General features: G+C 44.4%; 1 protein-coding gene across 2 annotated transcripts in view; it reads right to left on the bottom strand.

Moving 5' to 3' along the window:
• The window catches only part of LOC124290401 (laccase-4-like), a 35518-nt gene that overhangs the window by 5087 nt on the left and 12508 nt on the right, over window positions 1–17923 (bottom strand). For both annotated transcript variants that reach the window (XM_046727107.1, XM_046727106.1), the window contains exon 2: window positions 701–2667. In XM_046727107.1, the coding sequence (XP_046583063.1) occupies window positions 701–2666 (1966 nt within the window). In that variant the 5' untranslated portion in view covers window position 2667. The remainder of the gene's footprint in view (window positions 1–700; window positions 2668–17923) is intronic.

The raw sequence follows: 17923 nt of genomic DNA, 5'->3' as shown, positions 1-17923 counted from the left end.
CACATAACGTGTCATGCTGAAACACCACTGATACACTTTACATGTCATGCTGGTACATGTAACACATGGCATGTCGTGCTGGTACATGTAACACGTGACATGTCATGATGGTACATGCAACACGTAACATGTCATGCTGGTACATGCAACACGTAACATGTCATGCTGGTACATGTAACACATAACGTGCCATGCTGTTACATGTAACACATGGCATGTCGTGCTGGTACATGTAACACGTAACATGTCATGCTGGTACATGCAACACGTAACATGTCATGCTGGTACATGCAACACGTGACATGTCATGCTGGTACATGCAACACGTGACATGTCATGCTGGTACATGTAACATGTAACATGTCATGCTGGTACATGTAACACGTAACATGGCATGCTGGTACATGTAACACGTAACATGTCATGCTGGTACACTTCTGAAACACAAACCAAGTGATGCTGGTTCCAACTGAAAATCAGGTCACGTCATTCTTGAACATCGATCTTGTTATCCTTAACACTGAGATTAAAAAAGGTCAGTTTTGCTAACTGCCAATATTCTGAATAAAGGACTACAAACTATAAACACTAATCTTCAAAGAAATATACTTAGGACCTCGACACTGTGTTTGGACTAGAACCAACATGAGCTCCAGGACCTCTCAGTTTTAGATTAAAAGGGATAGTGATCTAAACTTACATTCGTTGGGGCTAGTCTTTTCAGTATCGTTCTTTTTGTCTGATCCGTTAGGTTTCGTCTTGTATATCACTTCCGGACCAAATTCCGAACATCGAGGCCAGTTCTCTGGCGGAGCAGGATGCATGTCCTGAGCTTCGTTGATCATCATGGCCATCCCGTCAGCGTTGTGCATCTCAATGTGGCAATGCATGAACCACACGCCAGGGTTGTCAGCGCGGATTCTCACAACCACGTAACCACCAGTTGGAACTATTATGGTATCCTTCCGCGGGGTGTTCTTCAGCTCCAGACCCGGAATGTTATCCCCCGTCCATGAAGAGTTTGCAAATCTAGCAGCATTACAAAAAGGATCTCCGTTACAGCTTATATCCGGATTGCTGTCTTCGATTTGATACGTGGAACTATTTTGTATGGCATAGCCCATCTTGAGCACGTAGAAGGAATGTCCGTGCAGATGAACAGGATGAGACCATCCCTTCCCGTTGCCCATGTTGAGGATAACCAGCTGAACAGTGTCCCCGTAGGTGAGGTTGAGGGTGTACGTACAATGACACGTCCTGTTGAACCCACAGTCTGTTTTGTCACAAAATGTCGTAATTTCGTCCAACTGGGTCAGAGCCGCAACGTTCGGCATCTTGAATTTATGTCCATTCACTTGACCTGGGTAGTGTGTATAGCCAGGAAAAGCAAAGTTGAGGAAGTGTTCTTTAAACTTCCCAGGAGTAACTGGAGGAGCTGGATCATCGTCAGGCAAAGATTTGAGCTCGTCGAACCTCACTGTTTTAGTGTTACTTATAGGGAAGTAGGTGAAGGGGCTGTTGACAACTCGACAGGGATCAGTCTCCGTGCATGTTCTTCTGAAAGTAGCTGGCTCTGTATCAGGCGCTCCTTCGTATCTGAGAATAGCTTCCGCCTTGTGATCCACGCCTTCCTCGAGAGTCTGTGCCCGAATCCAGTAGTTGTCCACTGTGTTGGTGGTGTTGATAATGAAGTCGATCCTCTCACCGGGGTTGATGACGAAGGACTCTGCGACTTCTGGACGAAGGTCATACCCGTCAGACGCTACGATTGTGAGATCATGACCATGCACTGACACCCGGAACGGGTAGAGATGGCCCCCGGCGATAACCCGGAACCTGTACTGCTGACTTGGTCTCACCGTGAAAACAGTTAGGGGTGCTCCATTATGACGATTGAACTCATCATAGAGACGGCCCTTGCCATTAATAAGAGCACTTGTCATAAAAAACCGACTGAAATGGGAGCCATCGAGAGCATCTGTTGTTAAAAGCTCCTTTCGGTCTTCGAATCCACCGAAATTCATCTTTAAGTGCACCGTCGTTGAGTCATCGTGGTTCCAGTCCTGTAGCACCATTACCATTTCCTCCATCACTGGAGGCTTCTTCTCCTTGATGATCAGCGCACCCAGAAGCCCCATGGTCCTCTGGTTTCCCATATGTGAATGGTACCAGAAAGTACCCTTGGGTTTGGCCTTGAACTTGTAGGTGAACGACTGACCCGGAAGTATAGGGCACTGAGTAATGAAGGCTACTCCATCCATGAACGGAGTGCCCTTTTGGTGAAGGCCGTGCCAGTGGATTGATACGGCCTCGTTGTAAAGCTCATTTTGTACATGGATAATCACCGTTTGATTTTCATAGACGACAATGGCTGGTCCGGGCATGGTACCATTGGCAACTGTAACCAGGCGCTGTGGCTCATAGCCGTCTGCTTGGACTATTCCTTCCAGTTCCAAAGGTGTCGCTGCCGACGTGTTTGTGACGTCAAACTTGTACAACTTCCGGTCGAAAGGGAACACTGCCATGCTACCTTTCATCATTGTCAGGCGATGCTCAATGGTGAGGTAAAATACGCACTCGTCATCTGTCATGAGACATTCTGAAACCACACCCCTCGCTGAAATGATTGACAGCAGGAGACAGGTGACCGCTTGGACATACCTCATCCTGCAAAACAGAGACAGAAATATTGGTACAATATATAGGTAAATATGTCAATACTGACAAAGATAAACAATATGACATGAAGGATCTTAGCGATGGAAGTCCTTACGAAATACACGTCATGAATTTATCCACAGATTCCTTGCACATAGCACACGTTACAAGGACAAAGGGGCACGTTGGATTTACTGACAATGCATTCATTTCCTATTCTCTTGTGAATATCTTGTGAAATATCTGCTGATTTTTTTTATGAAATGTCTTGTAAATTGTCTGATGAAATGTCTAGTAAAATGTCTTGTCCAATGTCTTGTGAACTGCTTGATGCATTGATCTGTGAAATGTCTTGTGAAATTTCTCATCAAATGTCTTATGAAATGTCTGCTAAAATGACTGGTGAATTGTCTGGTAAACTGCATGGTAAAATGTCTTGTGAAATGTCTCGTGCAATTTCTAGTGAAACGTCTGCTGAAATACCCTGTGAAATGTCTGGTAAAATAACTTGTGAAAAGTATGATGAAATGTAAGATGAAATGGTGATGAAATATCTTAAGAAATGTCTGATAAAATGGTTCGAATGTCTGGCAAAATGTCTGGTGAAATGCCCGGTAGGTCTTCTGGGGAACTGTTTGGTGAGGTTTCTGGTGAAATATCTGGTGACTTTCATTTTCGCCCAACGTTTGCCACCAAGACAGCTTTAAGCTACGGCTGTATCTTGAGACGTGATTTATTGCTAGTACAGTTAGAGTGCCTCGGCTTAATATAGCACATTATCAAACACCTGTTAAAAATGTGCTTATTCATCCTGTGATATAGGCTATATAACAATGCATGATATACAAATATATACAATGTTTGATCACGATTTTAGTTCCGCTGATTGTTCAGTGTTCTTTATCAGGCTGTGACACAGTTCATATTGTCGTTTACTAAACTCTGTATTGCTCTCAGCATTAGAAGTACTATCCAAGTTTTGATAATACAAAATGTTGTGTACATCTTACAGTAAATACCTAAATCAATATTCAGGCTTATCATTTCCAAGTGCAGAACACAGTCATCTAAGAATGTATGTGCAGACATTCATAATATATTCTTTCAAGGTTTAAACTTATCGTCATCAGGTCCCAAAATGTTCCTAATCTTCAGTTATATAAAATGTATTTAAGTGAGACATGTTTGGGTTAAACACATTCATCCGTCTTTAAATAGGCGATCAGGTAGCCTATAGAGGTTAAAGCTTCGCTTATCACGCTGAAGATCTGGGTTCGATTCCCCACGTGGGAACATTGTTTGAAGCCCATTTCTAGTGCCCCCGACGTTATATTGTTGGAATATTGCTAAAGGCGGCGTAAAACTAAACTGACTCACTCACTCTGTCTTTTAAATGATCTAAACCGTGAGTGACCTAAGTCACCTGAGCCACACAATTGTCAAAGTGGGCATCTTGTTTCACTACATGGTATTTCCCTCCCCCTGTTTGATTCCTCCGGTAACTTGTGACTGAATGTTGTAAGTAACGTCCTCCAAACGTCATCATCGGTATTGACGAACGCTTTTATAGACAAATATATAAAAAGATTTTGAAATCCCCATATATCACCATATAACTGGTACACCAATGACGTCTAAAAGCGCCGATGACACTCAATTTATAACAGTAATTTCCGCCCTTCATATTGGTTTAATGGCTTGTTCTGATAAGCGTTACTGCGTACGTGAAACTTTGTTTTGGGGAAGATAACAGCAAGTTATATTATAGGATTTCACATGTACCTGCCTACAATGAAAGTGTTTAGTAATCCCATTCGGATCCCCACCAAAAATAATTATTTTAGTTTCTGAAATTTTGATATTATTCCTCCAGTTTTTACAATGGTATTATTTTGAATCTAATGTATTCTGTAAACCTTTGTATTTGATGCGTAATCTTCACACAATAATATGAACATGTTCTGTTTGTTCATAGAGTTCATTAGCATTCAACTCAACACCTTTACAAAAGTCCTCCGTGAGTGATGTTTCAAGATCGTTTAGGAACAGGGGCGGATTCAGCTTTTTGAGAAAGGTGGAATGCACACTCTTGAGAAAGGGAGGGTGCACATTTTATTTCCACCGGTTTTCATGGGTCATTTAATAAACTTTCAGAACAAAAGTGGGGTGCGCTCCCCTGTAGCCCCCCACCCCCATCCCATTCCAACACCCCTTCTCTAGATCCGCCTATGAGGAACAACACGTCATTACGACCTCCAGTTCGCATGACAATCCAGATTTACGGTATTTAACTCACTCAGAATCAGGCGGGGCGTGGTTTGTTATGTAGGTTACTCTAAAAAGTATGAATGCGGACAAAGTTGTACTCTTTTGTCATTTCTGGTGAGGCGTTGCATCGAGTATTACGACCTGTCGAAAACACGTCGCCGATTCAGACATCCGGCATGTGACGCGTGACCCTCCCAGCATGCACTGTGTCGTCTCATACACACGGGGCGTGGGACACAGTATAGCGGTATTGTGTCTAAACACCCTCAATATATCCCATAAAGGAATAAAGTCTTTTTTTAACGCAAGACTTGATATTTGATCGTATTTAAATGCTTTTTGTACCACTCCGGCTTTTATTGAAATCAATCATTGCTCACAGTGTGACTCGTTTCATTCAAATGACGGCATTCAGCTTATTCGGATAATTAGTCGTTATGAAAGGTATATTCAGCACTGGAGTTACACTGGAGACAAAATTAAATACGCTTTAAAATCTTAACAATTCTTTTCAAAGATACCGTAAGGCTGCGTGAGTCGGAGGGGAATGCGTGCAGCTCCATACAAGATCCCCCGTACGTCAGGTGAAATGGGGTTTAACATCGTACGTAAGAACATTTCGGTCATATGACGACGTGCATGCGAGTGTATGTGTGGCTGCTTGTACTAGTCCAGACTTAAGCTGGTTTGAAAGTGCCAGCTCACTGAGATACCATGCCGCAGTTAAGCATGACTACCCCACTCAGACACATGATACTGACTCCGAGCCGACCAGTCCTTGTGGCACCCATTAATGCCGAGCGCCAGGCAAGGAAAAACAAGTACTATATTTTAACGTCTTTTGGTATGAAGCGGTCGGGGATCGAACCCACGACCTGCCGCTCTCCGGGCGGACTCTCTAATCACTACACCACGGAGGCGGTTACAACATCCCCGTTGGTCGTGGTGGGGCGACCAGACGCCCGCTTTACAAAGCGCCTTCAAGGTTACGACAGGGCTAACATCGCAATGTGAAGCAAATACCACAGTTCTACGACTTTCAGTAATGAAATATTTAGTTGTTACGGCATTCATAGCACTTGGATTCATAGTGTGAGTATTTGTTCAACGGTTTCCTTTCAGAAGCGACATAGCCCGGGAAGATCCGGGATAGAACTGACCTTCAGCAACCCATGCTCGTCGTAGGAGGCGACTAACGGGATCGGGTTACTTGGCTTGCTTACTTGGTTGACACATGTCATCGTATCCAACTTTGTAGATTGATGCTCGTGTTATGTTGATCACTGGATTGTCCGGACTCGATTATTGCCGACATGCTGAGTGCGGCGATATACAAAAACCAAATCCAGAAGCCACATGTACTATAACAATGGTCGTAGGTTGGGTAAAGAAACGAGTATTACGACAGTAGTGAGTGAGTGAGTGAGAGAGTTTAGTTCTACGCCGCACTCAGCAATATTCCAGCTATATGGCGGCGGTCTGTAAATAATCGAATCTGGACCAGACAATCCAGTGATCAACATCATGAACATCTGCGCAATTGGGAACCGATGACACGTGTCAACCAAGTCAGCGAGCCTAACCACCCGATCCCGTCAGGCGCCTCTTACGACAAGCATAGTCGCCTTTTGTGGCAAGCATGGGTTGCTGAAGACCTGTTCTACCCCGGATCTTCACGGGTCACGACAGTAGTACTAGATTGCATTACGGCATAACTGTTGTAACAACTGTAGCACTAAGGATGCGTTAAGACACGTGAATTACGACAGCTGTGATACTGGGGTTACGTTAAAGCACAAGGGTTATATGTAGAATTAAAACACGAGATATACTGAAGTATTTGTACTTAGCTTACGTTAAGCGTGAGTGAGTGAGTATGGTTTTAACCGGGTCTTCGGCGTGACGAGCGAACGCTTTAACCACTAGGCTATCCCACCACGCCCTCTGACGTTAAGAACGCGGGTTACAACAGACGTAGTATTGAGATTTCATTATCACATTATCACTTGATTGTCTGGTTTGTTTACAGGCCGCCGTCGGGGCGGTGGGGTAGTCTAGTGGTTAAAGCGTTGGCTCGTCACGCCGAAGACCCGGGTTCGAATCCCCACATGGGTACAATGAGTGAAGCCCATTTCTGGTGTCCCCCGCCGTGATATTGCTGGAATATTGCTAAAAGCGGCATAAAACCAAACTCAGTCAGTACAGACCGCCGTCGCATGATAGGAGTTCTGGTGTGCAGCGTCGGGCAACCAATACTTCCATTTTAAGTTTTGTGAATGCTGGGTGCTATCGGTAGGGCGGGACATGCTTTTTCTTTTCCCGAACACCTGGTGTCATCACTGACTTTCAGTGATCCATTCATACAATTTGTATTGTGTACATTTGGAATTTGTTTCTGGGGATAGTCAAGACTGGGTGCACTGACCTTCTATATTTACGACATTGGTAGTACAAGGTTACTGACTCACGACCATCGCCATCGAGCGCTAGGAACCATCTGTGTAATAAGTCATGTGTATGCAAACAATGTATTGTTCAGATCCGCAATGTAAAGATATCTAAGGTTCAAGTATGTAGAGTGTCTGAATATTTATGAAGTAGTTTGCATTAAAGCTTACCGACCAGCTGGTATATAGACTGACTGACTGAGTTTGGTTTTACGCCGCTTTTAGCAATATTCCAGCAACATCACGGCGGGGAACACCAGAAATGGGCTTCACACATTGTACCCTTGTGGGGATTCGAACCCGGGTCTTCGGCGTGACGAGCCAACGCTTTAACCACTAGGCTACCCCACCGCCCCCTGGTATATAGAAGTTATTATGGGCGCTTGTTTTGAGATCATATGTTACAAATTCCTTTTCATGAATACACATGGAATTAGCGAGCAATGGTCAAGGCATTGATTGTTTTAGTTTTCCACTGTGAAAAAAGGCTGTGTCTGTACACGGAGGCCATGACAAACACGTCCAGCTGAAGGCACGCCATATTGGCCGTTACGGAGCTTATAACCATGACACTTCGCTGTGGGTGTGGGTTTATTAAAAGGTTGTTTACATCTGCAATCAGACAGATGGAGGACAAGAAAGCTGAGCAGACCATTGTCTCGCTGACATGGTTCACACGGAACGCTATTCAGAGGGGGTTGGGGGTTGGGGGTGGGGTGTGTGTGCTAATTTGTAGCGTTAATCTTGACTAACCCCTTTTTAAAGAGTTACAGTATTTGTTCACTTCCTGTCAAGTCGGTATGTAGATAGCGACCCCTATGAAATGGGACAATGTTTATGTGTAATCAAGGTTATCTGTTTTAGAGAATTATTTCCGGGATTCCGGATTAGATAAGGACACTTCCAACCCATGTTTTTAGTACGAGCCAATTACTTGACGACTAAACTTCTTTGGAAGACGGAACATTTGATATTCATTAAATTCACACAGAAAATGCTTAAAAATACTTTTTCAGGACAGTTGAAAGAATGGTTTGTTGCAATATGTTTTATGAATTCTTAATTTATAAATGTTCGCTCATAGTCTTAATTTGAACAATATCTTCATCTGTATATATCCAGAAAACACGCTGAGGGGCGGTGGGGTAGCCTAGTGGTTAAAGCGTTCGCCCGTCACGCCGAAGGCCCGGGTTCGATTCCCCACATGGGTACAATGTGTGAAGCCCATTTCTGGTGTCCCCCGCCGTTATATTGCTGGAATATTGCTAAAAACGGCGTAAAACCATACTCAGCCAGCCAGCCGAAAACACGCTGAAGACGACGCGTGAGAAGGGCAAACTAAAAAACTCACTCGAGTGGCTCCAACTATAGACACAGACAACTGAAGACGGCAACACCTATGCTGAGTCCCAAGCAGAGTGTTTGATATGTACCTCGTTTCTTCTATTACGCGTTCTGGTAAACGCGTTGACCCGGATACCTTTACACTTCTGTCTGTCGCAAGTCGGTAAGTACCAGATCCCCCAAATCGTGTACCCTTGACATCGTGTTGTCATATACAGTAGTAACAAGTGAGAAGTTTTGTTCAGGTGATCAACATCATGAGCATCGATCTACGCATCTTGGACGTCATGACACATATGTCAACCAAGTCAGTGAGCCTGACCACCCGATCCCGATGTTATGACAAGCATGGGTTGCAGAAGACCAATTCTAACACGGATCTTAACGGGTGGAGACAAGCATGGGTTGCTGAAGACCAATTCTAACACGGATCTTAACGGGTGGAGACAAGCATAGGTTCCTGAAGACCAATTCTAACACGGATCTTCACGGGTGGAGACAAGCATGGGTTGCTGAAGACCAATTCTAACACGGATCTTCACGGGTGGAGACAAGCATGGGTTGCTGAAGACCAATTCTAACACGGATCTTCACGGGTGGAGACAAGCATGGGTTGCTGAAGACCAACTCTAACACGGATCTTAACGGGTGGAGACAAGCATGGGTTGCTGAAGACCAATTCTAACACGGATCTTAACGGGTGGAGACAAGCATGGGTTGCCTGAAGACCAATTCTAACACGGATCTTCACGGGTGGAGACAAGCATGGGTTGCTGAAGACCAATTCTAACACGGATCTTCACGGGTGGAGACAAGCATGGGTTGCTGAAGACCAATTCTAACACGGATCTTCACGGGTGGAGACAAGCATGGGTTGCTGAAGACCAACTCTAACACGGATCTTCACGGGTGGAGACAAGCATGGGTTGCTGAAGACCAATTCTAACACGGATCTTCACGGGTGGAGACAAGCATGGGTTGCTGAAGACCAATTCTAACACGGATCTTCACGGGTGGAGACAAGCATGGGTTGCTGAAGACCAATTCTAACACGGATCTTCACGGGTGGAGACAAGCATGGGTTGCTGAAGACCAATTCTAACACGGATCTTAACGGGTGGAGACAAGCATGGGTTGCTGAAGACCAATTCTAACACGGATCTTCACGGGTGGAGACAAGCATGGGTTGCTGAAGACCAATTCTAACACGGATCTTCACGGGTGGAGACAAGCATGGGTTGCTGAAGACCAATTCTAACACGGATCTTCACGGGTGGAGACAAGCATGGGTTGCTGAAGACCAATTCTAACACGGATCTACACGGGTGGAGACAAGCATGGGTTGCTGAAGACCAACTCTAACACGGATCTTCACGGGTGGAGACAAGCATGGGTTGCTGAAGACCAACTCTAACACGGATCTTCACGGGTGGAGACAAGCATGGGTTGCTGAAGACCAATTCTAACACGGATCTTCACGGGTGGAGACAAGCATGGGTTGCTGAAGACCAATTCTAACACGGATCTTCACGGGTGGAGACAAGCATGGGTTGCTGAAGACCAATGGATCTTCACGGGTGGAGACAAGCATGGGTTGCTGAAGACCAATTCTAACACGGATCTTCACGGGTGGAGACAAGCATGGGTTCCTGAAGACCAATTCTAACACGGATCTTCACGGGTGGAGACAAGCATGGGTTGCTGAAGACCAATTCTAACACGGATCTTCACGGGTGGAGACAAGCATAGGTTCCTGAAGACCAATTCTAACACGGATCTTCACGGGTGGAGACAAGCATAGGTTCCTGAAGACCAATTCTAACACGGATCTTCACGGGTGGAGACAAGCATGGGTTGCTGAAGACCAATTCTAACACGGATCTTCACGGGTGTGAAAGGAGTTATCACTACAGACCGTACGTATCATTAATGTTATCAGATGATAACATAATGCAACGGAGGCCTGGCTTCAACGACAAAGAGTATTACCTCTGGCGGCGTCTAATAGACTTACTACGGTAATATACAGGCTGTATAGAGGGCTCTTGATGGTGGAATGTGTACAAAATATCGTATTCTCTACTTATAATGGTGGTGGTGGTGGTGGTGGTGGTGGTGGTTGGGCATGGAAAGCTAAGGCTGTTTTGTTTAGCGATCAGTCAATACAGGTTTTACCATGAGAAATTTTAAAAATATTTTGCCATATCTTAAAAATGAGCTGTCCTCGAAGTTTATACTTAATCAATCTTTCACTGCACGTTGCGGATGTTCTTAAGACACATGTCAGATAAGACACAAGGAGATAAGATAAATGGCTGACTAAATACCAAATCTCAAACATAGCTCCCCGCTGCAGACTGTCCTTTCGGGACCCTTCGGGACCCTTCGGGACCATTCGCCCCTTTCCGTAACCCGTAACTTGGCACGGAATGCCAGACTTTCTTACAATGACTCAGTCGACACATATTCATCGATTCTATCCCATTTCATTAATTTATAATAAATTACTTTCCTGTGCTCTTTATTAAATTTCCGTTGATATGGTACATAGGAATTTGGTCAATAAGCAGCGGTATCGAAAATCTCGTAAAACGCTGAAATATGGCTTGCACGTATCTGCCATTAATCATGTGTGGGGTTAAGAGTTCAGTGGGTCGAATGATAAAATTGCCATGCCTAACGAACAGTCTCGGTTTATTGAATATAGATAGCGCTTGGTATTACGAACTTGGTTACATCGACATAGAGAATAGGATTAGTTTTATTTCATACTACTACTACTACTACTACTACTACTACTACTACTACTACTACTATTACTACTACTACTACTACTACTACTACTACTACTACTACTACTACTACTACCACCATCCCCACAACCGCTAATCCGCGACAATAACTCGTACACCTACCAACACGTCGTAAACCTCATTTCTTCCCTCCTCGCCACCACCACCACCATTTTCACCGCCCCCACAACGACTTCTCCCTCTACTACCGCCACCATCGCGACATCTACTTCGTCCACCGCTACCACAACCACTGCCACCACCACCACCACCACCACTACTACTTCTACTACTACTACTACTACTACTACTACTACTACTACTACTACTACTACTACTACTACTACTACTACTACTACTACTACTACTGACAAAACAGTACTAATACACTACTGTACAAATTCCTGTTTATTACTTCACCGTCAACAACTACAAGTTTCACAACTTCTACGACTTGGACGACACTTACACTGCTCCTTCACGACACTCTTTCTAACAGTAAATACGTGGTCTTGTAAACATATTACTTCCATCTCGTCATACGGATGACGCGCCGCTCTACCTAACAGGCGCAGTACTTGAATTTCCGGATATTGCATATCTGCGTGGAATTACATCAGAAAGATGCGGAAATGTGTCTATGGTTGCAGCATCATCAGTCAGATCATTTAAAGATGTTCTACTTCGATACGATACTTGTCTGCAGAAAATATAACAAACCTTTCAAATCGTCTTCTATCCTTTTTTTCCTCGATTTCGATTCCATAAAAACTCGCCATCTATCACAAATAGGCCCTCGATTGTCCTCTCGTACGGGTCTAGACGTCAAAGCTAGTATTTCTATCATTCAGAAGTGGTCGTTTATGTTCGTTTTCGAGATACAGAAATCCGATATGATGCTCTAAATGCTTCGCAAGCTGGTTATGAATAATGTGTTAATAATTGCAGATCAGCTGATTGGTTGGAAGTTCATCTGGTGACTCCTACAGAGCATGTGACATCTTCACGTAGCGAGGTACAGTCTCGGTCGAGAGGTGAGGATTTAAAAAATATTGTATTATAACTGATGCGAATGGTGGACCTTTAAGACTCCTCCCCCTCTTCCCGCCTCCCCGACCCAACTCCCTTTCAATCAATATTTCATCCGTTATATGGCTGGGCCCTAAACATGTTTTTCACACATTGTAGCCATGCGTGGAATCAAACCTGGTTATCCAGCTGACCCTCCCGAACCAGGCCACCGCCCTGATCCCTGAACTGCTGATGTCATAATTCCGGCTTGATTCTTTCAGTTAAACGTTTTTTGTTGTTTCATACCAGATAACATGAGTATAAAACGTTTCAATCTGCCATAACTTATACCTCGCTGACCGTCTGTGGTGAGTCAACTACCCACAGTTTACAACAGCTCTACGGTAAGGGGCCATATATACTGAACATCATTGAAAGCGCACCAGTCTAAAATTGTCCATATTTGCATCAAGATGGATTTCAGCATGACAATGATCAATGAATATAACTAACATGAAGTCGAAAGGCATGTCCAGTTGAAAAAATGCTTTAGAAACAAATTCCTGTCCACAGTATGACTCTTAATTCCAAAATGCATCAACATGCAGCCACGCCATGAAAAAAGCGCGAATTTCATTCTGAAATCATTCTGACTGTGACATTAAAAGCAGGTGTATGAGAACCGATTCTCATTGCTTCACTAACGATTGTGAAACGAGGACAGAGATGCCGAGGTTAACACCTCACGAAAGAGAACGTGCACTAGGCATGATTCAGGTTGGCACCAGCAGCAGGGATATTGCTCGACAACTTGGACTTGGCCACTCCACCATCGTTAGGCTTCATAGACGACATCAATAGACAGGCAGCACCAGTGACCTTCAATGACCTTGGCAACAACCTGTTACGGCGCTCCATCAGGATCGCAATATTGACCTTGTCCATATCAGTTATTGAACACTGCCGACTGCCAGGACTGCTGCACTAGTTCAAGGTTGACGTGGCGGACTCCATGCGACGCCGTCTACACGCTACAGGGCTCCACGCTCGACGTCCTTACGTTGGACCAATTCTGACTGACAGACATCGTAATGAGCGTGTACAATGAGCTAGCAGGCATTTTCAGTAAAGGTTACAACAATGGCATGGTGTGGTAATCACTGACGAGTCACGTCTTCATCTACGCAATGCTGACGGCCGATTACGTGTTTGGCGTAGACGTGGTGAACGTTATGCTGATGAGTTTGTGGTTCAGACAGACCTTTGGGTGGTGGGAGTGTCATGGTTTGGGGTGGACTAAATTACAATCACAGGACTGCCTTCATGTCTGTCAAGGGAGAGTTAATGCCCTTTATTACCGTGAGCAGATTCTTCAGAATCACATCGTATCTGTCTTCAATCACCACCAAGATGTCCATACTGTTCAACAGGACAACGCACGGGCACACACAACAAGACTTTCCATGCAGTATCTGGCCCAGCAACACATCCAGGTCATTCATTGGCCAGCACAGTCGCCAGATGTATCCCCCATGGAGCACTTGTGGGACGAAACTGGTCAAAGTCTTTCGCGGCGACAACAGATGCAAAACATGCGGGAACTTGAGGCTGCACTACTGCAGAAGTGGAATGCCATTCTCAAGAACTCTATTCGGACGCTTATTGACTCAATGAGAAGACGTTGAACTGCATGTGTCAATGCAAATGGCGGTCACACGCGATATTGACTTTTCGATTTGACCCCACGTGTGTTTGATCCTTTCTGACTGTGGAACATTTCAATGAATGAGCGTCTTTTCTGTGTTGTTGTTTTTGTCAGTCGTCCATCTGTTATTATCCACTCAAACAATATCAATTCCTTACACATGCTTTTAATAATCTGAACTTTTTATAAGTGGTGCGTTTTCAATGATGTTCAGTATATATACCGCAGTGTTGAGATTGAACATATATAGATCGAATAAAACACCAACCCTGGTCTAACTGCAGTTTGAGGAGCTCATTTCCATATCAGGTGAATATACGACGTCGGGTCAAAGCAGCGTAAACAAACGTAGTTGCCCTACTTCAGTCCGAAGACTTTTGAAGCTTCTTCTTATGTTTGCATTAAAAACAAATCCACGCTGACCCGTTTATACTTGTTGACATTGCCTTATGCACACGGCCATCAGAAAGTAGGTCGCCAAGAGTGCATGCATTACTGTAACCATCACCTTGGCTTTATACAAGTCATTGGTACATTGAGGGTCGCGTGATCCTCATGATTTGTCAGCGCTACCCAAGGTACTAATAGTGAAAGAGAATGATTGATGTTTGACGGCAGTAAATCAATTTTGTCTCTCGTTGTCTACCGGATTTTTCAGTTTGTCGAGTAGGAATCGTTTTCATATTTTGAGACTTGTCAGCAAGAAAAAGAATGTCCTAGTAAGTGCTAAAATATTATCTTGCTTCAGACCCTTTCAGAAAAATATGACTGCTCGCCGAAAGGATACATTGTTGATAGAATCCATAGTACCCTACCCGACCCGACCCCACCTCCTACCAAGCTTACCACTGTCAAGTGCAGCCCCACCCTACCCGACCCCACCTCCTACCAAGCTTACCACTGTCAAGTGCAGCCCCACCCCACCCGACCCTACCTCCTACCAAGCTTACCACTGTCAATTTCTCAAACCCAGACTAGTACATCGCAGATTTGAAATTTAACACTGTAATCCACTGAAACGCCGAAACTAGATCTGAAGACGTGGCACTTCTGACTCACAGCTTGTGAAAATCTGAGAACCTTGTAAAAACTGTTAAAGAGATGGCAAACTGGATTGTTCACGTCCCGAGGGTCCAAATTCTTATTTTTAGAGATATATTTAGTTCTTTCGGACGAATAAAACAAACTATTACTCCCCTGGTGTTACTGAACAGTCTTTTGTTGCAGATCATAAAACCTAGCATATATTGCGGGCAGTAAGTTCAGGAACCTCTACACCTTCAAGGTTGTATAGCCAAAACAATGTTAAGTGAGCTAACAGAAGCTATGAAATACTGTAGGGACAAAACAGTTGGTTCTGATCTGACCTGTTAAGTTGAAAAACCGCAACTAGACCGTGGACACCGATGAGTGCTTTGTGTTTGGATCACAAGGAGCAGTGACCTAACACTTAATGGTGCAGTCGTCTCGATGGACCAACTCGTTGTGCAATGTTCTGCCCTTGACCTCGCCATAATCTTGTAATTGTTAATTGTTAATCGTCCCAGTTTGTCCTATTATGGTTCCAGGTTTGTCGGCACCACACCTTTCTTTGTGGATTATTTAACTAAAGTGGTCCTCAGTGACTTCGGGCTTTGTTCCCACATTTAGCAGCTCACACACTCACTCTCTAGAACCACAGAGAAAGACAGATGAAAGTGACTGATGCACCGCCAAAGTCCATGGTCTCTTTATGTTGGCGGAATAGTCAACACGCCGCCTTGACATATAGACATATTACTAATAATGAAATTAAATATTAAATTCCAGTTGTATAATCGAGTCTGGACCAGACAGTGCAGTGACTGACATCCTGAGCATCGATCAGTGCAATTGCGATAGGATGACAGTTGACCGATGCCGACCCTTGACCGATTCCGTTGGTTGCCCGTTGTCAAAGCATGACTTCCTTAAGTGGCATTTAGAAGCTGGTATGATGAAGTGGAACACATTTTATGGATAGACAACTTCTTTGTTGCAGTAGTAGTTGCGACTGACTGACTGACTGACTGAGTTTGGTTTTACGCCGCTTTCAGCAATATTCCAGCAACATCACGGCGGGGGACACCAGAAATGGGCTTTACACATTGTGCCCATGTGGGGATTCGAACCCGGGTTTTCGGCGTGACGAGCCAACGCTTTAACCATTAGGCTACCCCACCGCCCCAGTAGTTGCGACGTTTCGGTGTAGATCCTAACACCGTTATCAAGCAAATGATACAAAACATTTGAGCAAGGAGAAATATATACATGGCGGGTATTGTGTTGATACAATAGAAGATGTACGGTGTATGACATGAGACTATATTTGCTGAAGACCAATTCTAACCCGGATCTTGAGGTCAACTGCGTTCAACAGAGTGAGTGAGTATGCTGTTAGCAGAATGCCAGCAATATCACGGGGACACCAGAACTAGGCTTCACGCATTGTACTTATGTGGGGGATGGAACCTGGGGCTCCGGTGTGACGAGTCAAGGCTTTAAAAACAAGACTACCCCACCGCCCCTCAACAGAGTGATATAGTCCATATTTCTGACAGGTCATTGCTAGCCTCTATATCATACACGCGACAATAACGCCCCGACTCGTAAATGTATACAACACACGTGTTATAAGCGTTTACAACACTATCACAAAATGAAAAGTAAGAGGCGACTAACGTGATCGGGGTCAGCGCGGCGTTAAACAACAAACAAACACAAGGAAAATGCTCTTCACCCTTCCCTGAGTCACTTAGGAGTGAGTGAGTTAGCTAACCTCACTCCCACTTTGTTCTATGGCAGATAGGAGGAGAAGCGGAACTGATACAAATCTACCACAGGAGTGAAATCAGGCATCACTGTTGGTGCTCTCACTGACCCAGACACACGATGGGCGCATATCTAGTGAAGCAGGGCGAATTGGGTCAAACTGGAGGTGGGTGTTTTGAACCCAGTGTCCGCCCCTTCTCTTCAGATCTCCCATATAAACCTAGACACCCGTGACGCCGGAGACCGTCATTGTCACCCCCCCCCCCCCCCTGATCATGCGCCTTAGGCTGAAGATCTCACAATTGTACAAGGAGCCTTGGCCTTGTCAGAGGCTATATTGGGTTCGATGAAAGTCTGAGGCTTCTACTGACTAAATCATAATGCTTGTAAAGTACACAGATGTCCCTCAGATCTATTCCGCCACTTCGGGTGAACGTGAAACCGTCAATTTCTTCTCACTATATTTTTGTGATTGTAATATATTCTACTGTGTTATTATTAGAGGTGTTTTATAGACCTACAAAAGCAATACAACATTGGTTCAATACATGTATTCATACCCGAAACTCGCCTTTGTATGGACGAAAGTGGCGGTACAACAGCACCTTTACCTAATCAAATGGGTTAACACAACATGGGTGGCGATGACATGAATGCATATACAAATATTTAACTAAGTATAGAGGGGCGGGTAGACAGATTGACATAGATCGATCGATGCAGATAGACAGACAGTCAGGGAGATAGATAGATAGATAGATAGATGGGCAGATAGATAGGTAGACGGGCAGATAGATAGACAGATAGTCAGGGAGATAGATAGATAGATAGATGGGCAGATAGATAGATAAGCAGATAGGTAGGTAGACGGATATTATGTGAGAGAGAGGTGGTTTATATTCTGTTGG

This window comes from Haliotis rubra, unplaced genomic scaffold, assembly GCF_003918875.1.
Source record: "Haliotis rubra isolate DU_JTF1 unplaced genomic scaffold, ASM391887v1 Scf464, whole genome shotgun sequence".
In the NCBI taxonomy this organism is placed as follows: Eukaryota; Metazoa; Mollusca; class Gastropoda; order Lepetellida; family Haliotidae; genus Haliotis; species Haliotis rubra.
This window is presented reverse-complemented; position numbering and strand designations above follow the sequence as displayed.